This window comes from Opisthocomus hoazin, chromosome 5 (genome assembly GCF_030867145.1).
Source record: "Opisthocomus hoazin isolate bOpiHoa1 chromosome 5, bOpiHoa1.hap1, whole genome shotgun sequence".
NCBI classification, from domain to species: domain Eukaryota; kingdom Metazoa; phylum Chordata; class Aves; order Opisthocomiformes; family Opisthocomidae; genus Opisthocomus; species Opisthocomus hoazin.
Window position 1 is genome coordinate 14721989 of NC_134418.1, and position 26568 is coordinate 14748556.

General features: G+C 41.7%; 1 protein-coding gene across 5 annotated transcripts in view; it reads right to left on the reverse strand.

Annotated features, from left to right (window-relative positions):
- Positions 1-975: 975 nt before the first annotated feature.
- The window catches only part of EVC (EvC ciliary complex subunit 1), a 58126-nt gene continuing 32533 nt past the window's right edge, over positions 976-26568 (reverse strand). For 3 of the 5 annotated variants that reach the window (XM_075420520.1, XM_075420518.1, XM_075420516.1), the window contains 10 exons: positions 22736-22948; positions 15672-15781; positions 14176-14386; positions 11319-11525; positions 10382-10526; positions 6587-6695; positions 4513-4639; positions 4155-4248; positions 2909-3020; positions 976-1893 (listed from right to left, as the gene is read on the reverse strand). In XM_075420520.1, the coding sequence (XP_075276635.1) occupies positions 1812-1893; positions 2909-3020; positions 4155-4248; positions 4513-4639; positions 6587-6695; positions 10382-10526; positions 11319-11525; positions 14176-14386; positions 15672-15781; positions 22736-22948 (1410 nt within the window). In that variant the 3' untranslated portion in view covers positions 976-1811. The remainder of the gene's footprint in view (positions 1894-2908; positions 3021-4154; positions 4249-4512; positions 4640-6586; positions 6696-10381; positions 10527-11318; positions 11526-14175; positions 14387-15671; positions 15782-22735; positions 22949-26568) is intronic. The other 2 variants (XM_075420517.1, XM_075420519.1) reach the window with 2 other exon arrangements.

Below are 26568 nucleotides of genomic sequence, written 5' to 3' on the forward strand. Positions count from 1 at the left end.
CATTCGAGCCATCATATCCACACCACCGACCGGGACTGACGGCAGGTGCCGCGCTACGCACGAGATCCGACTTAGAGCAGGACAGAGAACCCGTGGAGTAACTCACGGAGACTCAGCCAGCAACGGGCAGGAGCGGCGGATGTCCTGCCGGGAGCTAACCCGGCTGCGGGCGGCGAGAAGCGAGGCCTCCCTGCAGACCCCCAGCCCGGGGGCAGCAGCCGCAGCGCCGGGACCCCCCACCTCCGCCGGCAAGGGGCCGGACAGCCGCCAGCCGCCCGGGAGAGGGCACTGCTGCCCCGCGCCTGGCAGCTCCCGGGCCCGCCGCGGTCTCGACCCAAAGAGCCGTCTCAGCCCTGCCCGGCCGCAGGGCACCCGGGGAGAGCCCGCTCGGGTGAGCACAGACCCCGCGCCCCTGATCAGAGACCCGGGCTGGGTGATTAGAGACCCCGCTCGGGTAATCAGAGGCCCCGCTCGGGTGACGATGCTGCATCCTAACTGCGAGGCGAGCCGCCGCTGCGCTGTATGGTTTAAAAATTCATCAACTCTAATATCATAAGTTTCCTCCTCGCCACCTGCCGAGAGTGCAGTGCAGCATTAAGGTGTTCAAACAGAAGTAAACAGGCTGCATCCGTTTAAAAAAAAGCACAGCAAGCAGCATCTAAAATGTCCACATCAGGAAGGTGGAGAGACTGAAGAGCCCAAGTACTGAAATACAGAATCAAATGCTTGAAGTGGTACAATTTAGAAAAAGAACTTTTTTTACAGGGATCCAGGTGAACATCAACCATTTAACAATTGTGTGTAATATGCCTGGTAAAGTGACTCATGCAGTGGCACTTCTGTCAGAGGTAAACTGCACAACTGATGTAGGATTTTCCACCATGCGCCAAAGGACGGCCTTCTCGTTAGCAAAATATGTGCTCATTTTAAAAAGGCAGAAAATTTTCATTTCGCGAAAGGTGTAAGACTGCTTAAGTGGGGCAATTTATTACACAATACAGGTGCTCTAACAGCCAGTAAGAACTAGCTGCTCTGCATAACAAGAAGAATTCCCATAGGAAACGTCATGAGCATAACAAAGTATGTTGGAAACAAAAGAGCGTACTTAAGGAAGACGACTAGAAACTGAAGTATAAAAATGAAACAGTGAACCATTTTTGTCTCATTCTTCCTAACAATAATAATTTGAAATCTGAGACAAATGCTGAGAAATACATTTATAAAAATTTTTGTACAAATGTAAAAAAGCATACATAAGCACTAAAATATAATGAAAGAGAGACCAAATGTAATCTTTTGATGTACCAATACCATCCGAAGTCAGTTTACATATTCTTTACATTTCTATCTATTTTTGTTAGTCCAAAGCAGCAATCACAAAATATTAAGACCCGATCTATGACATTTAGAGCTCAAAAGCAAATGGCACATCACTACTGTAATGAAACCTTACTGGGATTCACCGACCTGGGCAACCAGCCTAGTCTGGATCTGTTCTCCTACAAGTGTGCTTTCCGCAGGCATATTCCTAATCTAAAACCACCCCCCCCCCCCATATTCCCCAAGTGATCTGGAAGAGTTTATATTAAAGACTTCCTTGTTCCCCTTCACCAAAACCAAGTGGGAATGTTTTATTAACAGCTAAAGGAAGTCGGGATTGATTCTTGGTCTGTAGCTAATGAAGATTTCTCGATTATTAATGATGTTCTTCGCTGTTCCTCAGTAAAGCAGCTCAGTATTTACAGCTGCTGAGATTCCCCACAAGAATGTTTTGGTACTCTGTGTTCAGACAGCTCATGTAAATGCTTTTACTACCTGTTGTCTCTCTTTTTTAGCATCTTTGAGTTTTTCCTTGGTTCAACCTCCCCTTCATGTGGACTCCGTAACCTCTCTCTGAAAGAAATAAACGAGAAACATAAAACAAAACTGTAGTCAGTATTTTTAAAATGCTACAGTTCTCTCTCAAACTAAATTAATTTTGGTAAGAGAAGACAGGCACTTGCTACATAATTGTAACTTCAGCACTTGCTGGTTTCAGCTGCCTCTGTTGAGGCTACCAGAACAAAGTTGCATAAATGCTCCTTTGTTGGGTCCCTGCTCCCTGCACATGTATACCTTGTTGGCTGTGGGAAAGGAGTGTGAAAAGCGTTGATGCCATCAGGGAAAGGAGCCATCTCCTGAAGTCAGTCCCGGGCTGAGGTCACTCAGGGGATAAATACTTTTCCCCAAAGGCCTGTGGCTCCTGAGAACCAACTGTTTGCTTTGCCTGTCAACAGGATTTTCTCTGCTCAATATATCAAGCCCCAGTGTCCAGCTGGCTGGTTTGATCTGCCCGTAGTAATCAGCTGGCATCTTTCAGGTTTGTAGCCATTTCTTCTCCTCTAGTTAGCACCCCAGCACAAGCCAACTGAAACATCTATCAAGAAAATCATTGTTAGAGCTGCTACCCTCGTCAGCCAAAGACTGGCGCTTGCTTTTGTTCCTGAAATAAAGGTGGAAGTTGAAAGCCTAAATACCACAGACCATATTTTGGTTGCTACATGTCAGCCTTGTTCCATTGGATTCACTTGTCTCTGGTGATTTATGCTGTCTGTGACTCCGGTTTTAAAAAAACTAATGAAAGGAAATTTGGAAACAAAATTTCTCCTTTCTTTACCTAAGATCAAAGCTATTTATAAAATACATAGTAGCACAGAGAAGCAAACTCAGATGATTTTCCTAAAATTAAAAAAAAGAGTATGGGAGGAAAAAAGGTCAAGCACATATGAGAAGTAATTATTAACGAAGAACCTCAGCTAGTGTAGGCATTATATTTTGGGTTTGATTGACACACCTGCTTATGAAGTAGATTTTGTACTGCTTTTTATAAATAGTTTTTCACATACCATTTTTGTAGCCTCTACTGTACCTGCATAAGCCAGAAGTCAGTCCAGGGGGCTCTTGAACATTTTCATGAGAATCATCTTTGCCTGCTGATTCTGGTGACTGAAAGATCCTTCTTTTTGAGTTTGTTTTTTCCCCTGAATTGCCAAATGCATGTGGATTTAAAAAAACAGAGAATCATATATAGTGGAGCTTGTTTTGTTTTGATTAACCTAAAGTAAAAAAATACACTCTAACACTTCATACATACAAGTTATTATTCCAAGGAAACCACTTTACATTAGTCTAGAATTTTTTTTTTGTACTATCGGTTAGTTCTCACAGAGCAGACCTCGATCTTTCACACTTGCTGAACACTGAAGTAAGTTTCCATGAAGCGCAACACTTGAAAGCCCTATCATATATTTGCTTAGCAGATAATTGAAACTGGCTTTTTACTACTAGCAAACAGAAGAAAATTCAATTCACAACTTTATGTGATTTGAATCTGATGTTAAAAAGTCACTGTTTTTACGGCCCTGAGCTAAACCTCCACATGTGTCCCTGGGGTCCCGGTGCCTACCCAGGGCAAACACACTTGAGGAACAATGACTGGGGAGAGAGACTTCAAAATTGTCCAGGTGAGTGAGCTGCTTTTCCCTTTCAGGCACCCGTCTCACCTTCGGCATCTTTCCAACGTAATGCCAAATGTTTAACTCTGATATTGACAGAAGGACTGCATGGCTCAAAGGATGAGAATTTGCACGCTTCATCCCAAATGTGGATCAGGAAACACAACTGCTGTTCTGACAATTTGTCCCTAAGTATCTTTTCAATAATGAGTTAGTCTGATTTGTTAAAACTGCAGTAGTACATTCATATAAATATTTGAAGTTTCCTGATCCAGTAAGATTTTACTGTTGAGCATATGTGTGGGAAGGTGATTCTTCCACTCTACCAGGAGAATGAAAGCTGGGTGACTCAGCTGTGCTGTCCTCCCAAAGACTTAGTGATGGAGGTGAACAGAGTCATTTCTGAAGAACGTGATAAAGACATGAAAAATAATTTTGGTTTGAGCAAGACAAAGCCTGACCTCAGTGGACACGATGCGATCTATTGGCTAAAGGACTGCTCCGGGGTGAGGCACGGTGACACTTATTTGTGGCTGGCGAGCTGGGTGAAATGGCACTGACAAAAAATCTCTCCTGAAATTGCATTGTGTTACACTGCAAAATATGCCTCGATACGTGAAATGATGTGAGTTTCTTTAAACAATTCAGGATTGTACCAACCTGCTGGCTTGCTGCTTTTGGAAGGCTTCTTCTTCATAGCTAGTGGAACTCGGGCCAGTGCAGCCACCTCCTTCACAAAGTCCTGCTCTGCTTCCTGCCCACAAGGACAAACCAGAAGTCAGTTAACACAACACAGCTTGATTCTGGGTTACGTTATTCTACATGTGGCGTAACAAAAAAGGCGTACGTCATTGCAGAAACACAGGAAACAATATGGCTAGCATCAGGGAAGAGTTTCCTACAAGACAGTGGTGAATCTTAGCATTGATTTCAACTAGGACAGCAGAGACCCTTACGACCTGTCCAATGTTTTGCCATGGACCGCTTCAGATCTGTGAGTCATTTTACCCTGATTTACCTTTAGCTGATTCTCCAACTCAGTTTCTAGGTGATGCAATCCCAGCAGCTTCTGTTTCAGAGACTCCAGACGAATTTGCTGCTGCAGTTCAAACTGAGCCAAAATCTTCTTTTGCTGCAGCACCATCCTGGTCAAGAGAAATTTGAAAGTACCGACGTTGTTCAGCTCAAGGGAGGAATACAATCCTGGCAAAGTGTATTTAGAAGATTTCATAGAGAGAAAGGCTCATTAACAATATCAGCCCATCCAGCTTCTGCTGGGACAAAACATTTTGTGCTAGATTTTTAGAGAGATTTACGTATTTTAACAACCTGCCTTGGCTCTCTACGGGATACAAGCTCCTTTTGGAGGTAGGAATTGCAGCAGGAGTTTGGGTTGCTCATGCCTGGACTTTGGGGGCTAGAGTTCAGCTCTAATGTTGGAGTCTGCTTTCAAAACCATTTTACGTTTCCAACGTCAGCTTTACTGTCTGCTTGCCAAAGAGACAAGCTGTTAGAAGACTGGGTGTGAGGATACGGGATTAAGGATTAGGCATTTCATTCAGGGCTCTTCAGCACCAGATCGAGACTGAGGCAGAAACATGGTAATTCAAAACTTAGCAATTGGGAGCATTAAGAACCATATTCTTTGCTTGTTTTATTTTGCTGGTTAAAGATTAATGGCACAGTAGAAGCTGAATGGCTGCAACTTTGCTGAATCTGTATTTCTGTTGTTCTCTTGCCTGATCTACTTTGCAGCCATGCTGTCAATCACCCATCACATTCCTCAGGGAAGGAGATAACACAAATTGTTTCTGACATCTACACATAATGAAGTTGCTATTGTAATGGTCAATGCTTATAGAAGGCTGACTTCCAAAATTTGCTTTTTGAATGCACACTCATAACCTTGCACCAAGGGCAAAAGGAAATAAACCAATCTCAGTTGAGTTTAATAGGAGTTAGACAAATTAATGGAAATTTTATCATTCATTTACACAGGACTAGGATCTGACCATAAAAGAAATCATAATGACAATAGGAAAATAGGTTTTGTTACTAATGGTTATGAGACCAGCTTAGATACTGAATAGTTACATTCTTCAATACCATATTTCTGCTCATATGAAGGCCACTTGGGTTGCATTTTGTTTGAAGATGCTAGAATAGATTATGGGAGGAAAAACTGAGACAACAGCTATAAGTGAATGCATATGTCAGAATGAATGATGAACTTGACAATGAATAACTAACAGATCTTTTATGAAGCCTTCTATTATGTGAAGCCAATTCTACACTAATTCAAAAAAGGATGAAAAACAGAAAGTGGGAAATTATTTTTTTCAATTTATAAGTAACAGAATGTTTTAAAAAAGAATTAACCTCTTTAAAATGTCAAAATTGCAGAAGCTGTGTTGTTCTGGATAATAAACCGAGAAATAAAATGATTACAAAAATGTATCATGTGCATGCCAAGTCATACAGCTTCTTATGACAACTTATTCCTCTCGAATTGCAGTGCTTTTTGTGTGGACTCCAGGTTTCATAAAATCAGTAATGAATTAAACAGGATTTTTATTTAATTAACATTTGAGGGGTTCTACTCTAAATTTAGTGCAAGTAATCTTGATTGTCCAAGGCATTCACTGAAATCTTCTTGCCATTTTGAGTATTATTTATGCTTCAAACATTTTCTTTTCATTACGGCATATGTTTACTCAACAGCAAACTTGCAAACACTTCTGATGTTCAAAGCAGAGAAGATGGAATGTAATGAATTAAGACAGCATTGGTTGACATCTACATTTATGTTAAATTTCTTTTAAAATTTGGCATATGTTTTGGCATTGTTTTTCACTGTCTCTTTTCAAACAAACAATGCATAGTTCTTCAGTCTCAAAAGCATAAAAAAATTCATGTAATAAGAAAGTAATTCTCTGAAATAAAAAGGCAGACGTAATTTGGCAACAGATATTTCTTTTCCATCAAAGACAAATATAAAATGCAAAACTCAGACATTTATTTAGCTAGACATTTATATAGATCTGCAAATGCTCACAACCCTTAGAGTCAGCAGTGCTGCTGCCTGCTCTTACCTTTGATGGACTGCGGATGATACGCTCAGGAGACCTTCGGTCTGTTTTTCTACCAATGACAGTTCATTCTCTTGTTTCTTCCTAAGTCTGTTCCTGTCACTTCTTTCTGCTGAAATAATGTTTTTGTAAAATCTTCTGCTCAAAATGACAAACTCTGAGTTGTGGCAACCTTACAATTTATGTTTTGCATCAGCACAAATTAATCCCCGTTCTAGGCAGACTTTCCAAAGTTACTGCTTCTTAGGGGTATCAAGTACTTCTTACACGCTCTGCCACTGTGATCTGTTGCACAGTCAATAGTTTGTGCATCATTTAGCTGAGATGGTAACGTCGTTGAATTCCTATTCTTACCTACTCCTTCCACTAAGCAAACTGATTAACATGGAATTCAAAGCAGAAATTTTATGAATAGACCTTGATGCCTTAAGCAAGAACTGTCATACCTAAATGAAAAATGCAATACAAAGAAAACCTCCGCTCAGAGACCACTTAGTCCTGGGAATACCTAACTTCACTATATGTCCCCTCGTCTGACGGTGAAGTATTCTGGGTACTTTTGTGTATGCTCACATTCTGCAAGTAACTTGGCGTTTATCTGCTGACTGGGCTCCTGACTCTTGCCCCTGAAGTCCTGCCTGGCAGCAAGGCTTGGGGCATGTCTGACTGACAGGACTGGTTTCCTTGCACCACTGCTTTTAAATATAACACAGAAAAAGGAAGATGGATGGGTACGTAACAGATTAGGGTATGTAACATTCATCTGGGGAGCATCCAACTTTTTCTGAATGCTCAGAGAAGCTGACAGACACCTCTCCTGCCAACGGCACATGAGGGAGCAGTTACTGGCTGTACTCCAGGCTGGACTGGGCTGGCTGGGCAGCGGGAGCTACTCTCCGCCTTTTTTCCTGTGGCTGTGCCTGACAGACCGTAAATTCAGATTTACTAGGCCAAGGGATGCCCAAAGGAGCAAAATCCTCTATCCCCACATTACGCACAGTCACTGGGAGCGAGAAGCCCGGCATTACGGTCCTTACTCCCATTTAGCTATCACTGAATGAAATACATAAGAAATTTCCTATGCGGCCTTTCCAACCCCAGGGCTATCACATAGTAGGTGGTTCTATTGTCAACACTGTTTTTCCCATCCTGCGTTTTAGAGAGAAAAGTTATGAGAGTATTTGGTGAGCAGGATCCCACTCTCAGTGTGGTAATTGTGCTTGGAGATCACCTAACAGGTCAGCCCCTTCTGAAAAGGAAGAAACATGAATGTTCTGCCTCCTGGCTGAGCTTGGATGGAGAGCAGCTGGCTGGCTAGCAGGGCTTATGGTGTCCTGGCTGCGCCCCGAAGCAGAGCTTCAGGCTGCTAAGAATCACAAAAAGAAATTTAAGTGCTTCTGGGGCCAATACAGAAGCAGAAATGAGAAAGGAGTGGGATTCTGCACCACAAATTTGGACTTAGGTTAAAAAAGAACTTATGTGTACTAAAGCACCAGTCCCTTATTAGATGGCAGTGCTCACTCCTAATGCAAAAAGCACCAACAAAGCTGAAGTAGTTATCTGTTTATACCAAAAATCCCAGCCGGGCTGCAGCGCACACATGTAGGATTGCAGTATTTTTTCACTGTAGCAGTTCATTTGATTTGTGAATTTCAGCTGGGGTTCTCTCTGGCCACCCAAATCTAAAACACTCCTGCTTTTATTACCAACATAAATAATCCCATCCTCCCTCATGCCCACAGGCTTACATTGCAGCAGAAAGATTTTCTTTTTCTTCAGTTGAAAAGAAAATGTGCTCTGCTTACACATGTAATTTTCTTCCTTGTAGTTCATGGAACACCACTACACCAAAACAGTAATATGTCCACACACACTCTAGGAGAAAAAATAATCTAAACGAGCAATCACCAGAAGGCTGACTGTGGTTCTAGTGACTGGCATTCAAGGTCTCACAACCTAACTGGGAGACCAGTTGAGAGTAGTATCAAAGCACTGATGACGCAGAACATTCATGTGTGTAATGACAACCATCTCAGCGTAGATCAGAGAAGCCTTCTGGAACAGGCTGCAGTTTTAATTCCTGCTTCATGGAAGTCAAATCAAAGGGATTTTTTCCACCTGAACACGAGGAAGAACTTCTTCACTTTGACGGTGACGGAGCACTGGAACAGGCTGCCCAGGGAGGTTGTGGAGTCTCCTTCTCTGGAGATATTCAAGACCCGCCTGGACAAGGTCCTGTGCAGCCTGCTGTAGATGACTCTGCTTCGGCAGGGGGGTTGGACTAGATGACCCACAGAGGTCCCTTCCAACCCCAAACATTCTGTGTGATTCTGTGTGATTTAAGACACTGTAGTTGGCTGAATCAGGGCCAAAGAGGTCTTTAGAGGGACTTTGTGAGAACTTCAGTAACCGACCGCCTTGCTAGCTGCCAATGTCTAAATTACAGATTGACAAAAATCCCTGCACAGATTTTGCCTTACCCTAGCACTTCAGCTTCCTATACTAAAGTCTTCAAGGTGCACAACAGGGCAGTGCAGAACAGATTGGTTCTGTCTCGCAACTAGTGAGCATATCTGCCTATACTGGGGCTCACTAATCGCTCCTACCAGCTCATTTCTGGATCTCAGTCTTGAGTGGATATGCCTGTTCCTCTTCAAAAACTTTCCTCTATGGTTAAAGAATCTTTTCTATTTAAAATTGCTAACTCTATTTTTAGAAAAAAATCCACTCCATGTGTCTCAAATACTTAGCCTGTGATGCTATTGCCATTTCGCTAACTTGCTAACTTCATTTAACACCAACAGCCCTTCATCCAGGGGTGCAGAAAGTGTTTAAAAAGGAAATCAATAATCAGAGCTTGCTTTTGTTCTCCTGTCCTGAAGGAACTGAGCAACTAAAAAAAATGCCAGGAGAAACTGCCTGTATTTATGTGAGCTCCAGCAGTTCATAAACATCTTCAGCAGTTTCACAGCCTGTGAGAGGTTGTGGTTGACAGCTAAGAAATAATGCAGTAGCTCACAGAGCATTCCAGGATGGGCATGCTTTGCTTTTTGGTGTCTCCTCTCATGCATTTCCTCAACTTCAAAGACAACAACAATTCACTGAGCCAAAAAAATGAATGGATGTAAGAATCAACTCCTCTCTAAGCTGAGGGCAGTCACCTCAGAGGAAGCAGACTGTCTGCCAATGATGTTTATGTTTTTTAACACGGAGCATGGATTGTAAACCCAGATCTCCTCCCTTCTAGGGAGAAGATTCAGCTTGCCGGTGCCTGTCATATACCCTCTCTCTCCCCCTATGAATTCTTTGATTCATTTTATTTGCATATATTCATATGCAAAGTTGAACGCTGTTTATGGTAGACATTGGCTGGACAACCCAATATTTGTACAATTCTTTGCTTCCTAAATTGTTCTGCCTTGTGTTGAGGTTTAGAGCATCAGAAAATCAACTGCTGGTGGTGGTGACTGTGGTGGTATCTCTGATCTTTGCTTGGTGAACCAGAGTTCATGATTAAACTACAATCTCTGACACCGGGTCATCGTTCTGTGTGTGTCTGTACCAAACTTCGAGTAACATGGTCCTGCATCTATGACTGTTATTCAAGTAATTATCAAAAATAACAGTTCTAACACTTCTCCTTCAAAGACGGAAATGGACCTACACATCCATTTTCTTTGTTACTTGCTGCAAATAACAGATTTCTATTATCTTTAAAAGCAATTTTCACAGTGATAATAAAAATAATTTATCTGTTAAAAAAACAGAATTACTTATAGTTGTCAATATCATACATACCTTGTAAAGATTTCAACTGTTGAAGTTTTTTTCCTTCGTAGCCATCTATGATGTTTCCTAATTGCTGACAGTAGTTTTGCACCAGTCTGTTGATATTGTTGCTGGTCCCATACACACTTTCTACTGCGGCTTCCACCAGTCTCTCCTGTATTACACAGTACAAGTCACAACTCGTTTTCTAAGTCAAAAACTGAAGTGTTTTGATCTGCCTAAAACTGACGACCCAATCTAATTCTGTATGTGCACACAAAATTGCGAATTTTGTGGTTTAAAAATGTGGCAGACTGAGACACTGGAAAACAGGTATTTCTGTTCATCCATGGAACATTTCAATATGAAAAATTACAGTAAAATTCTTCTAATGTGCCTCACCTCCACTTGGGAAGGGGCCATTCTCCTATTTGTTCAATCTCTATAGTCCATTTTACCTGTCAACCTGACTGCCAGCAAAGCAAATTAATATATGTGTAGCTCTACTATAACTTTCCATTAGACAGAAAATCCAAATATTTACTTTGGAACAACTTCATTAACCTATGAAGCAGGTTTTATTTTTACTTGGTTATTTATCTGTGAATTAATCTTAAGCTGTCAACACACAAATACGATTAATTAACCATAAAACCCTCATCAACACATAACCATCTCCATTTCTTCCTAATATTTGTTCTTCTCTGTCATCAAGAACTTTCTCAAATTTTTTTTATGTTCTGGGTTTTTAATAAAACCTGGTTTGGCTACTATAGCAAGTCTCGAGAAAATACTGTACTTCTACATAACTGTTAGTTTGTAAACAGTTTGCAAGGTATCTTCGGTTTTAACACAGGTTGTAATGTTTCCTGCTGATACTTCTAGGCATAGGTAAATGAAGTTGCCTTCCTTTTTAGTAAACTAGCACTCATTTTGTTTGGAAAACTGCTATCGAATATTTCCATACCTTGAAGTCCTGTCCATCGTCTGAACTCTTTTTTCCAGCTTCCCATCGGGCATGCTGCAGCAGTGTCTGCCCAATCACCTGCTCCATGTGCTGCTGGAGAAACTGAAGAGCTTCTTGAATTTCTGTGACTAGCTGCTGATGAAATTCTAAATGGGTTTGCTGTGTTTCTTCCTCGAGCTTCTCCTCCTCCTCCAGAATGTGTGACTCCTGTAATCAGACAAAAACATAGCACTGCCATTTGAATACGCTGACAAACTTAGTAAGCATCACTTTAAAACAAAGCCCTACACCCATCTAGAATGTTACTGTTTTAATATTTAGAATAATCTAATTTCCAGCGGAAGTTTAGGTACAGTCATTTAACACATTTGTCATTGCAACAAAACGATTGCCTGTGTCATGATACGTACAATAGTAGCTGCATACTGTCATTTCCAAGTGATGCATTCCTACCTTTGTATTCTGTACTGTTGAATTTGGCCTTATTTCTATTAAAAATACAAACAATCTAGGTCAAATATCCTGAGTCTAGTAAGGTAAAATCGTTTATGCCTTGATAAACTGCACATGAACAACGCAAGTGTATCTATGCATCTGGAATACTCATAGAGTTTGTGGGGTCTATGTGAGAAAAAAATGGTATATTGGTACTTATAGCCCTTGGGAGAGGTCATGAATGTATTTAATAGCACTTGGAAACTATCTGCACTCTTGGCATCTACTACATCCTGTGGTGGTGAGTTCTAAAGCTTATCCACAAATTTGTTAATTTTGAACCTGCCATCTAATAGCTTTGCTCAGTGCTCTCTTCTTTTATTAGAAACAAGTGAAAAACTGTTCCCTATTCACATATTTTATGCCAGTTTTAAAAGCTATGATATTCCAGAAAACACTTCTTTTTTAGGCTGAAGAATTCTAGTCTCTTGAGGTCTTTGGACCATCCTTGCCACCATTTTCTATGCTTCTTTTTAAATCCAGTTTCCCTCCAAACTCTCTTTAGCACACAATAGTATACGCTCACCAGCACAACCTGTTCTGTCCTCCTTACATGTATTAGTCTTCCATAGATTGCCTTCTTCAGTGAGTTGCTGATGTTCCTAATATTAATATTCTCATTAAAGGCTAAACAACATTAAACTATTCTGTGGGATTTGATAGTACCGATCTGATGCCCTCTGGGAAATAAGAACTGCGAGTAAAAAAAGAACCTGCTCTGCACACATTCATCTGTGGAAAACAATGATGTCTCTATTAATGCTGGGTTATTCTGACATGTCTTTATTTATAGCTTAGACGTACATTTCTGATGTTTTTTTTAAACAGTAAGAATGTCATTAAACCATTTCTCTTTTTTTTCAAGAGACCAAATATCATGTTATCACATCCAAGCTAGGATTCTTTAGTTTGTTTTACATTTTACATGAAATCAACAGATAGACGTGACACTGTCTACCAGTCTAAAATTGGCACAAGCTCAACTTAAGTTTAGTTTAAACAACAGGGTATGTCTAAAACTCTGGTTGAGTGTCTGCAAATTAACCTTCTCCTAACTCCTTACACATTGGTTCTCATTTTGGAGGTTGTTCAGAACATCTCTTTTTCTCTGACTTTTCACAACTCCACACCGAGGTCCTACTTCTTTGGCAGCAAGGATCTTACGCATGTATTTTTGGGCACTTCCTTGTGAGATGGTTTTTAGCTGGCCTTGGAAAGAGGCTGTAATGGAGAGAGGCCAGAGGAACCGGAATACCTGGGGGCATTTCATTTTTCCTATGGAACCAGTGATAGCATCAATTAATGACCCTGTGGGAGCTAAGTGAGAGATGTAGTGGAAAACACACAACAAGAGGAATGCAGTCATATGCATTTGTATTTTATTAAATTTTATTTCTTCTGAAGGTTAATGAGATTTTCACACTTAAAAGGAACTACTTCTCCTGCCTACTACTATGGCAGGAGACAGAATTTCCTCACTCCTCTTCCAAGTGGAGAATGAGGGTTTGTATTATGCAAATTGGAATTACAGGGATGCACAATATTATCTCTCCGCTAATAAGTGCTGAATGGATTCAACTCACATATGCAGCAACCGTGGGTTGGGCAGGGGCTATCACTGATACCTGCTTGGACGGTCCTCTGAGGTTGAAAACTGAAATTCAGTGATGTTCTAGGTAAATGTCCAAGACAGGTAAGTAAGTAACCAACAACACTTAATGGATTAACCCTAAAAACCAGTCACAAACAGATCTCGAAGTGACCTGTGGGAATACGCAGTCTAAAAATCCCTTAAACTTTCTCCCATCTCGTTGACCAACAGGAGCCAGATTATTTGGAAGGATGTCAGGGCAATGGATGCTGAGCATCTCATGGACAGAGGAGAAAGAAAAAAGAATGAAAAATGATGACAGTATAGAAGAACTTGCTAGGTCTGGTGAAGGAAAGAATTTCTTCTGATGCCCAAGTAAGAAATTTTCAAGTGTATATTATGATCTCTAGCAGAATTAGTAGGAGTTTATCTTACCCTGAAGCAGTAACTGTTGGCATGCCTTCTTTCATTAGTATTTTCATATAAAGTAAATAGCTAAATAAGCTTTTTATAACACATATCACAGATAGCTAGTAGCCAGTAGATATAAAGTGTTAGGCAATTTAAAATGTCTGCCCAGACTGAAACAGGCACATTCAGGAAGGGACCTCCTATGCCAGCAGTGGATGTATTTTTTTGACAGAGAATATTTTCTTTTCTGTCTGGAATCTGAACATTTTTATTTTTTGAGATCTTCTATGGCTACTTCTATCACCAGACATCATAGCATAGGAGACCTCTGGAGCAAAACCACCCGGACACTGCACCTACCACTGCCTTCTGTAACTGCCACTGGTCCTCATCTTGGCAGGGGGAGGATCCCTTCTGCAGGGTATGTTGCACGCTCAGTTCCTGAAGCAAGCTCTTCTTTCTGGACAGCCTCATGCGGGCCAAGGCTGCCATTCCAACTCTTCGGATGGTTAACCTTCTGAGTATTGAACACAGCAGAAGTCGCTGTTTTTGCAATATATACTTAACAGACCTGTAAAAAAGGAGCATCAGAAATCAATCAGCTAAGCTGCTTGCTGATTTGGCACACCTGTGTTCAGCACAGTCATTGCTCAAAGACGACAGGAGTTACTAGTCACTCTGGAATGTCCTGTCGTACAAAGCATGCCTTGGAAAGCTGCTCAAGTGTAAAGAATGGGCATTGCTGTGATAAGACTTCTAGTTCTGTCACACTGAAGTTAAATTAATATAAAACCAGGGAAAAAAAAAAATAAATAATCACCTGTAATTACATAGGAGACTTGACATAAGATGAAAAGAGAATGTAATCAGAACTAGAAGAAAGTTATTTCACAAAAATGCAGGACAGCATACCTTCGATTAACCAGGAGGCACACTGAAGAGACACTGAAGAGGTTAGGGTTAGCTGGCAGGGCAGACATGGCCGAAGCAAGTTTGTGGCGAATTTTCAAAAGGAGAGCAAATTTTGAAGTTGATTCTGGACCAGGTGAGTGAGATCTGTGTGCACATTTGGGATAACATTGTTTGTGCCTGTATCTAACTTGTGTGTACGTGTAAAGCATCTTGATCTCTCTAGATGCTGAATGTTAGGAAACCTTGAAGTCAGAGAACGTGAAAATGTAAGGCTAAACTGAAAAGTAGAGTCAAAATAAAGGAGTGCAATGGCAATAATTCCAATATTCCAAATAGAAAAGTCTTCAAACGCTTTGATCTTTGGTAATGTGAAGACCACGGTAAATGAAGTGATTTGATATCTTAACCAAAACAAGGCAGATAGAACCTTGATTATTTGAGAAGTATCTCTATCGAAGAGATGTTTAGCTGTACAAAGATTAGACAAAACTTAAAGTTTCCTTGGTGAATACATACAGAGAATGCAAGAGAGGAGACATTATCATCCAAAGCTAATGGTCAGTGCTATTGTAATTGCAGAAAGCAAAGGTAGAGCTGAATGGTGCTGGACTGAACATTTTATCTTGAAGAATATCCAACTCCAATGCGACATACAGAGTGCAGAGAGGCTGGTTCAAGATTATAGGAGTAGATACACAGAAAGCACACCACCTGACAAATCACAGAAGATGCTTTTTTCTTCTACTTACCAGGAGTCACGGTATCTCTGGGGTTTTTTTATTTGTTTTTGATACTCAGATAAAAAACTAGAGTAACTGCCTCTCTGTCTGAAGATGCTCACAATCCCTTAACACTGCCTTCCATAATGTAATGTACACAAGTTTTTATCTGTGCATACAGCTGTGCAGTTTTACCCCACTGCTTACTGATAAAACCATGCTTACTCATCACTGAGGCATCCCAGTCTGCTTACGACACCTTGAATTATCTTCTCTTGTTTCTCAGCCAGGTGCTTTTGCATCACAGCAGACAGAGCATATTCCTTTATCCATAGCTAAAAGCAGGGGAAAAAAATTATAATCTTAAGATACTCTGATTTCAGTCATTCTAGTCACCACAATAAGAAACAGTGGTTTATTTGGTGTTATTGTGCTAAAACCAATCATCCTCCTCTTTGAAGAAACAACTCATGCTGAATTAAAATTATTCTACTTAGGAATATTTTTTTTGTCAATGATCAAAGTCTTAAAGCTCACTGAAAAGAAAGGGAGGCTTTGTATATACACATATATATATATTTTATATATATACAAAATATATACTATTTTATATCAGCCCTGAGCTCTGTCTCCTACATATTTTCTGGTTTCAGTACCAGAGGAGCAAGAGAAAAAGAACAATATGGCACAAAATACTGCATCGTCTCTTATCAGCAGGTTGCAGTGGGCTTTTTGTTTGCTGTTTTTTCACTAGCAGAGAAGGTAGCTTTTATTATCACTGAACGAAATAAAGATATCATCTTCCATTACACTTTGATGTATAGTACACAGTGCTAATAGTTAGCAATGGAGATTGCATGATTAGGTTCATGGACTGCAAGTTTACAGCTCCTTCAGGGTGATATTTAGATCAAAGAATTTAATCTTTAAATGTTTTGATGGATTTGCCATTAGACTGTAAACTTCTGGAGATACGGACTTCAGACTTTGTGTAGTGTATTGCCAGAATTTAAGGAATAATAAGCCATAATATGAAATGGTTATAAGGCTCAAACTCTGTTACTGTGAGATGAGGAGTATATTTTAGGCTACACTGGCAGCTGGATAAACGCAGGTTGCCTGCAGATGTATGCAAAGCCCTAAATGAAATACAATACTCAGGCTCTCTGACAGCTGCACTTCATGTTCTAGCCTCATTCAGAGCATGAGGGACTACATTTTCTATTATTGCAGACAGCCAGGTTTCACTAGATCAGCATGTCTAGCAAAGAATTAGATGTGTAACTGCACAATTGTTAGTGTTGGGAATTAGGAGTGGTACTGGGCCTTCCTACCGGATTTAATAGTCTTTTCATTGGGAAGCAGTGATCTGTGCAGGAAAGAAGCTTTATCTGTGAGAGCACAGAGCAAACTCTACTGGGAAGTGCAGAACATCAGAAACCACATCATCTTTGGCTTTAAAATAGAAATATATTTCTGTTGTGGATAGCGCCTTCTCCGCAGTATACACATCAACACATATAACTGACCCCTCTCCAGGCAGAAAACTTTACCAAAACACAGACTCCTGAGCAGGATGCCTGGTAAGGACGGGCAGGCAGTCAACAACAGCTGACAGACGAAAATTGTTCAGCTGAGCATGAGAAGCACAGCCCCAAAGCCTGTACGGCGCCAGGGAGCCCACCGGGCTGCTCTCAGAAATTGCCATGACACGTACCTGTGCAGCCAGACCTCCGAGTCCAGGCGGTTCTTAAAATCACAGGCCACAGCTGAGCACAGTGCCTTCTCTGACGGCATGCTGTGAGTGTCAAATTAAGGTCTACCAGGTCTCCAGGTATCATCATGACAGACAGCAAATACCTGCTTGAAGTAATTACTGTACCAGTATTTCCCTTTAGCAGCTCTGTGGATACGGCTTCCCAGTGTTTCACACCTCCCTGCACACACCTCGCAGACCCATCGCACTATTTCAATGTCTCTTTCAGCAGTTTAAAGAAGGGCTGAAAATGACCTTTTACTTTCTAGAAGTATTTTCCTTTTCACGGAGAGCCTGCGTGTGGCTCAGCTGTGTCTTCCCATCATTTCTGGAGACCCGGTTATTCACTGAGAAGCTGCTCGCTGTGAAGGGGCTCTCTCCACATGTACTGCCAAACAGCATGCGGATTAAATATGATGTAGGTCACCAAGATACAGAAGACGGGAGATGTTTTCTTCTGAATTACAACTGGAATGGTGAATTATACAATATTGCAGCCAAGAAACCAAAATTTAATAGCTCTGCTGCTATCGGTATACCCTATCCAAACAGGCACTCAGAATGATAACAAAACAGGAATTGCAGTTGTTGTTCACTTTTGTTTATGAAGAAATAGCCTAGTTCTGTAGAGGTGAACACAGCATTTCTTTGAAAGGAAAAGAATGAGTCACTTTTTCCATTGCAAGTGCTCTTACGGTAAGCTAGATGCAAAAATTATTAAAGGTCTCTTCACCCTTCTGAGACCAAAGGAAAGCTGAGAATACAGCAGAAAATACATCCCATCCCCCATCCACCTCGCCCCGTACCTCTGTACAGGTCAGTACAGAGTAGAGAAACTGATGCTGCTGCACAGGCTCAGCAGCTGGCAGAGAGCTTGGGCTCTCCAATTCCTGCATTTTACCAGTAACATCAGTGACAAAAGCCTCATAAATGGGGGACTATAGCTCCGAGGAACGTCTGGCTCCTTGAAAAGAAGAGTAATTCCAATCACAATGAAAAAATGAGTGCAAAATTAAGAGAAAGCGGAAAATGCACACCATGACAAAACAGATAAGCAGATGCTGGTTCAGCTTTCTGGGTGTCAAGCAATGATGTGGGAATGGACAGAAACCTCCTCACCCCATTTTTTCTATGTAAGCTTCTCAGTGTTTTGCTTCCTGGCAAGAAGTCCATTACATGACCCTCTGGAGCACTGCTACAGTCAAGTATTAATCTCTGGCAATACAGGTGAGGAATATGCCTTTGGTAGCTAATGAAATCCATAAAATATTTTGAGCTAGACACCAGATACAACAGCAAATTAGACCCAAGTAAGCTCACTCCTTTTTCTGCAGCTCAGTTTGACATTTTTAGCACAGATCCTCAGGAAATCGAAGGAAAGCAATTTCTCCCCAGGGGCCTGTAGATGGGGTGTGATGCACACTGAATGCCAAGCAAGCACCTCCACCCAGTGCAGCAGCCTGCTCCATAACCACTGCCCAGGCAGGAGAGCTTGTCTACAGAAATCATGAGGTAGTGGCTACGTGGGAAAATGCTCAAAATTTATTTTCATTAGCCATTTATTCTCATTTGCCTCACTCACATCCTCAAGTGTGTAAGGCAAATGCTACATATGAAACTGATTTTTTCTTCTCAATTGTAAAGAGATTCTGGTCCCCCAAAGGACATCATATTTCAGATACGTATAAATGCCAGGAAAGATAATCTTAAAAAAAATGCAGTTCAAGTAAATGGGAAAAACATCTTTTTGAGCCACCTTGAAAAGCACAAATACCTTGGTGAAAAGCCTTCTGGTGTCAGACTTCCCAAGTCTGTAAAGCAGGTGACTATGTGACTCTTAGTACAGTACATTTATCAAGAGGCAAATGAAAGACACATCTCCTGCTGGAAAATGCATGATAAATGAAAAGGCCTGTCAATATCAATGCTGATTTACAGATTTTCTGTCAAATTCAGCAGTGTAACATCTATGGAATCTTCTAAATGACATGATCACCTGTCACAAGTATCTGATCTCTCTTCTTTTTTTAAGGTGGAAACCAAGCGCTCTTTTCTGTAGGATGCAAGCGCCACCTTATTGCTCAAATGTGCATGCTGCTGCGTTTACTAGCAAAGGGCCAAGAAATGTACTTGGAATTTGAACATGATACAATAAGGTGCATGAAGTTTTTCAAAGTCGTCTATACAGGAAAATCTGCCAGCCTAGCTTTGGTGGAATAGCTATCTCCCCGAATGCTCTCTTTGGAGATATAGCAGACTTTTTTCCAGTTTAGCTCAAACCACTTCCAAAAAGTCACATGCATTAAGTTAAAAAAGCTACTTAAGCTCCCGCAAAGAATATCGGAAGAATCACACGTTTTCCCACTAGGAGAAACCCTTGTCTCTTCTAGGAATTTATCCCACAGAGTCACTCATCCTTAGGACAGCTCTGTCTGCTGCTCGGGAAATTTTTATCTTGAATAAGGCCCAACTGCAGTGCTGGTGACCCAGAGACCAATGTGAATTCCTCCACAGCTGAGTAATTACTGCTAATGATGTCAGCAAACCCTTTCTTCTTTTTTTTTTTTTTCAGCTAGGAAGCCATCTGCTTTGTATTATGAATGCTACGGTACACTGGAAGTGATGGAAAGTCAACTTTCTAATCTAAATGACCTATGCTTGGGCATGACTGGCACATCAGAATTCACATACAATGAAACTATCAAACAGTGCTGCCCAAAGAGCTATTATCCAGAAACTGGGTGCTAGAGATGAATGAATCCTTTTAATCCCCTGATAAAAAATCCCAGGGTGTGGTTTCTCCACTCAATACTGTGCCCAAGGATAGTAACAGAGGAACGCACAAACAGCATTTTTGGAACTAAACTTCAGACTTGAGATCTCCCCCTCTGTGGAGAGTCTCCTAGCCATTAAACAACACCCTATCTGGCCCTGAACAATGGCTGATGGTGGGATAGGACAAGTGGCAGGACCAGAGCAGAGGTGCCCCAACAGGCACTCTGACTTCTGAAACTTAATCAAACGTTGCACACCAGAAACTCCTCTGACTGTGGTTTTTAATGACAGCAGATACCACCACAGTGCTTTGGGCTCCATGTGCTATGAGACATGCTTGTAGTGCACCTACTAGACCAGGCTGCTCAGGTCATTAACATACACGGACAGGCAATTTGTAAACCCTTGGTGAATGTGAAAATGAACAGTAGCCTAGAGGTTTAAGCTTGCCAAGTCAGAGATTGAATCTAATCCTTGATAAAAAGGGGCAAAATAAAAAATGTTGAGTTCAGACATCGTTCCATTCATCACTGAAGGTATAGGTACGCCAAATTCAAACACTAGATGCTCGTCAGCAGTCCTAGAAAACACAAATGCCTGCCCTTAATTTAGAGCACATGAACAGACTCATTGGCATCATTGGTTAGTCCCAAGCATATTTTAGTTTCGTTTGCTAGATATCCCTGTGACACAGAAAGAGAAGAGGCTAGAAGAATTGTTTTTCAAAATGGTTAACAGGTGAGTTACAATAAAGTAAATATAAAATGATCAGGGAGGTGCATATTGTATAACTCCAGATTAAGGAAAATAGAGAAGAAAAACAGCTAAGAATGCCAAATGAATAATTTTACTTTTGTATTCCCAAGGGTGTTCTAAAACTACTGGTCAGCAAACCACTCTACCAGATTTAGCAGGAAGGCCACAGCTTCCTGAATCACAGAGTTTTCTGAAGAACCCTAAATATGAGTGGGTGGAAAAGTTAAAACACCTTGTAGCAGTCTGTAATAACTAGTGACTCAGTACCTTATTAACCATGTACTGCATTGTCCAGGGACTTTGGAGAACGAGGCTAGGGAAAAGTACGATTTTGCCAGTCTTAAAGAACCCTGCCAACCTTTTATTTAAGAAGCTCCAATTACTCTATACATTGCAGCACACACCTGACATTTGGGAACAAGTGGCACTCCTTTGTACAGAGATGGTCTTTCTTTGACCATCATCATCTTTTTGACAAGCAGTTGTTAATAGAGACATTGCAATGCATGAATAAATTGAAGGTATATTCGAGTTCCAGCCTAATGCTGAAGATAGCTGCCTTTGCATTTACTGTTGTTGCTTTTCTCCTCTGGTGTCAATGCCCCCTGTGCTGGGCACAAAACGAGCAGTAAAGCTGGATGTTTCTTCACCTTCTCAGAGTAAAGAACACGTATTACATAAAGTGTGTATCATAATTTTCCAATTATTATAGTGTTAATACACAAAAATGATTAAGAAATATTTATCATTGTAAGGCCTCCTTTCCTGTACACTGTACTCATATGTACCCTCTCCAAACAGATAAGATGAAGGTTTTTTTGAACTGTTTCTATAGATGCTCAAGAGTTGAGAACCTCAAGACAGCAGCCTTGCCAAAAAAAAGTCTATGTGCTGACAAAGCCATCAAACATTGTGCACAGATGTTCAGTAATTACTCTCCGACTCCTCTATGCAAGTCTACATGCACAGCATGTATATTCAGAACCAGAATCACAGAATCACAGAATGTTAGGGGTTGGAAGGGACTTCTGTGGGTCATCTAGTCCAACCCTCCTGCCGAAGCAGGGTCACCTACAGGAGGCTGCACAGGACCTTGTCCAGGTGGGTCTTGAGTATCTCCGGAGAGGGAGACTCCACAACCTCCCTGGGCAGCCTGTTCCAGTGCTCCGTCACCCTCAGAGGGAAGAAGTTCTTCCTCACGTTCAGATGGAGCTTGCTCTGCTTCAGTTTGTGCCCGTTGCCCCTTGTCCTGTCACTGGGCACTACTGAAAAGAGTCTGGCCCCATCCTCTTGACACCCACCCTTCAGATATTTACAAGCATTTATTAGGTCCCCTCGCAGCCTTCTCTTCTTCAGGCTAAACAAGCCCAGCTCCCTCAGCCTTTCCTCATAGGAGAGATGCTCCAGTCCCTTCATCATCCTCGTAGCCCTCCGCTGGACTCTCTCCAGTAGCTCCTCATCTTTCTTGAAGTGGGGAGCCCATACCTGGACACAGTATTCCAGAAGGGGCCTCACTAGGGCTGAGCAGAGGGGGAGGAGAACCTCCCTCGACCTACTGGCCACAATCCTCCTAATGCACCCCAGAATGCCATTGGCCTTCTTGGCAGCCAGGGCACACTGTTGGCTCATGGTTAACCTGTCGTCCACCAGGACACCCAGGTCCCTCTCCGCAGAGCTGCTCTCCAGCAGGTCCGCCCCAAGCCTATACTGGTGCATGGGATTGTTCCTCCCCAGGTGCAGGACCCTGCACTTGCCCTTGTTGAACTTCATCAGGTTCCTCTCTGCCCAACTCTCCAGCCTGTTCAGGTCTCACTGAATGGCAGCACAGCCTGCCGGTGGATCCACCATTCACTCCATACTGGAGGTCAAACTGTCCATCCCAAGTCTGGACCTGGGCTATATATTTATACACAAAATACTCCCCACAGATAAATATCTTGATAACTTTTTTCCATATCCCTGTTTCTAGACCCTGGGTCCCAGAACATAATATGGGTCTTACTTTTTTTTCTTGCAATAGCTGTTCCTGGAAAAGGTTCCAGCGTTTCTGGCGGTGGGTTTCCCATTTCTCCAGCTGAGGGACCAAATTCTCCTGCCATTCCTCTTTCAGAAGCTCGCATTCTCTTACAGAGAGGCCGGTCACAACAGGCAGGGTCTGAAGAAACAGCTCTGTCACCAACTCTGTTAAAGCATGGGAAGCTTTAGAGTACAGCTCCTAACAGAGGGACAGAGGGAAAGAGAGAGACAGGTGAGAAAGTGACACCCCCAGACATTCAGAGCTCTTTCATTGCATGTCTCCATGATGCCAGTGAGGGAACCACATCCCAGTGAAGACATTGGGCCAGTGACTGACCCCTAGAGCTAAAATCCAATGCCACTAATGCCTGAGTTAAAAAGACCAGGTTTTGTAGATGGAACAACTCAAATGTTTTGGTTCAAGGCACACAAGGGCATTTAAAATGCAACAGAGGCATGAACACAAGACCTTGATGCCCACCCACTGCCCACATGAAACTGCAGTACAAAGAATATCTTGTTTCACTGGCTATGGCGATGTGTTATAAAAACACTTATTTTGAAAGTTCCAGGGGAAACAATCCGGTGTAGCACAACACCTCATAGGCACGTTTTCAAAGGTGCTAATGCGAAATGAATGAATGCAAGAAAGACGGAAGAGTTAAAAGGGACAGTAGGGCTTTTAGTTAGGCAAAACTGACATTAGTCATGTTAATAGTTGGTGCCCCAAAATATAACACTCTTCAATGCCTGAAGGACAGAATTATTTAAATTCCTTCTGATGTAGAACAAGTTCAAGACTAGAAAAACAAACATCCTCTGGTGGTTTTATTCAAACTAGTCCCCTGTGAGTGGTTTTCAACTGCTGAGGCTGTTTCACTCACAAGAAGAGTTTAGCTGATTTAGTAAGATGGCATCCAAGCCAAAAAGTCTGTTCAAAACACATAATTTCACTGTCAAACACACAGTGATGATACAAGCTGTGCTTGCAAACTTGCTACAATTTGAGATAATCCCTGAGAAGAAGGCAGGAGGGCAGGTAGCTTTCCCCAGCAGAAGAGAGAAACCAAAGATACACTGGAAAGGTCACACAGACACTGCAGTACTCCAGCAGTATGAAGAGCTATTATTGTGTGAGTTCCACATGATCTTACCAGTCCAAAAACCTTTATTGCCTGCTTGGTTTTGCTTTCATTGTAAACCAGTGTTAGCCCACCTACATTTCTTTCTTTTCCTTAAAATACAGCTACTATTTTTAAAAATTTTTTCAGCATTTCTGTTGCAAGAATAAATCAAGTCTCCTAGCTGTTGCCTGCTTTTAAATACTGATTTAATTACAGTCTCTGAAGTGATAAAAATCTAAAACCTCTGAACAGAAAACCAAGGATATTTATCTAGAAGCCAAAAACCTGTGTCTGCAGCTCACAGGCATGGAAAGTTCTAGTGACTTGTCTTTTTTGGGGAGATACACTGGTACCATGTACTGTGTGTAAGAGTCCATTCCAACTGCTAGATGTGGTACCATAAAAAAGAAAGTAAGATAAAAAGAACTCCAAAAAAACAAAAGAGGATGTTAAATTACAAAGTCGAGAACTCAGAAATAAAGAACGACCAGAACTCAGGTTGCATGTGAAGTCTAGCTCTGTGCCCCCATAATGATAAATTTGGGGCTCATGTACTGTTTCCACAGGATATTTTTCTGTTCTGTCTTTAGGTTTATCAATATCCATTGAACTGACAGGTTTCTTAAAACCTTTACTTTGTATTTCTCATTTATTGTAAAATATCAAAACTGTGCACTGAATACTAAATTATTCTTTTCCTCCTAGGATCCCTCTAGGATGCTAATCACCATATTAATTAGCTGTTTCACAAACAACAAATAGCTTAACAGCCCCCTGCAGTAACCTCTTCTTATGGATAAAATTGAGGCACAATACTATGAAAAGTTTTCACTACATCAGCTGTCATTTCGACATCAGCTGTCTTGATTTTTTTCCACACTTACCTGTTTAAAGCACGCAGGATTTTCAGAATCCAGCTGCCACTGGCTTTGCTTAATCTCAATGTGTTCTGAATTCTTGTAAACTGGACTACAGGTTTCTTAAACTGCATGCTGAGCTTAAGTATGAGAATTAGTAGTCAAAGACTTAACAACTGGCTACCTCATCCCAAGCACAAATACAGCCTGGGCCAAGAAAGGACTGAGAGCAGCCCCGAGTAGAAGGACTTTGGGGTGCTGGCTGATGAGAAGCTCAACACGGCCCAGCAATGTGTGCTCACAGCCCAGCAGGCCAACCGCATCCTGAGCTGCATCAAAAGCAGTGTGGCCAGCAGGTCAAGGGAGGGGATTCTGCCCCTCTGGTCTGCTCTGGTGAGACCTCACCTGGAGTCCTGCATCCAGCTCTGGAGTCCTCAGCACAGGAAAGACACCTGGACCTGTTGGAGTGGGTCCAGAGGAGGCCACAGAAATGATCAGAGTTGCTGGAGCACCTCTGCTATGAGGAAAGCCTGCGGGAACTGGGGCTGTTCAGCCTGGAGAAGAGGAGGCTCTGGGGTGACCTTATTGCAGCCTTCCAGTACCTGAAGGGGCCTGCAAGAAAGCTGCAGAGGGACTTTTGACAAGGGCCTGTAGTGACAGGACAAGAGGTAACAGCTTCAAGCTGAAAGTGGGTAGGTTTAGATTAGATATAAGGAAGAAATTCTTTACTCTGAGGGTGGTGAGGCCCTGGCACAGGTTGCCCAGAGAAGCTGTGGCTGCCCCCTCCCTGGCAGTGTTCAAGGCCAGTTTGGATGGGGCTTTGAGCAACCTGGTCTAGTGGTTGGGACGAGATGATCTATAAGGTCGCTTCCAATCCAAACCATTCAATGATTCTACAGTTCTCTTTTCTGGTAACACTTCTTCTGTTTCAAGTGATTGCTCACAATCTGAATATGAATGACAGTATCATTAGGGTAACATTTGCTACACAGGTGCATCCTGTGACCTGCCCTACTCCTTAATAATTATAGTTACCAGTTCTTGATACAACAAGAGGCAGCATTTATACCATCTTAATCATTTGTGTAACTGTGGGCCTGGCTTAGCTTGCCAAGACTAATGCAAAATGGTTTGTTTGAATTCTCTCTTCTGCTGCTATTTGTTTTAAAATCCAAGTCTCCAGATTCTGGAATTTAAGCTCAAAGATCCTATGTTTCTCATCTCTGTATCTCATACAACACTTAAAGAACAATCGCTCTGTCTCTGTAAACCATCTCTTCTCTGAGCTTTACTAGCCTTTCAGGATAAGTTAATTTCACATTTCCTGGGTGTTATGGATGTAAGAATTCCTCTTGGGTCTGAAATAGTTCAGAAGTAGTCCAGATGAGTCTGTGGCATTTCTATCGCAATTTCAAAAGATCTCAGGCTGGGCGTTAAGGAAATCTGTTCTTAAACAGAGTTCCACCTATGGCAGCCAAATCATTTTGTAACAGATTTTGCTGCAGAATTGATGGCATTTCCCTGGCATCCTGACAGCTCTGTACTATTACTTACTAGGAAATCTTTTGCACAGAAAATGAAGAAGGTATTTTGTTACTTGCCTTCATGCCATTTTGTTTAAAAACCAAGTGAGTAGAGTTCTGCTTGCTCTCCCTGCAGCTCCAAATTACGCTGTACACTTACCTTTGGCACTGCCAGAGCAGGTACTTAGTTACCCAAGAAAAATGTGACTAGGTCCTTTTCCCACAAAATTACTTATCTACGTCACCTCATTAATGTGATGGGCCAAGTTACCTTTAGATCAGAGGTGCTTAACTATTGGTTTGCAAAATGCTTCA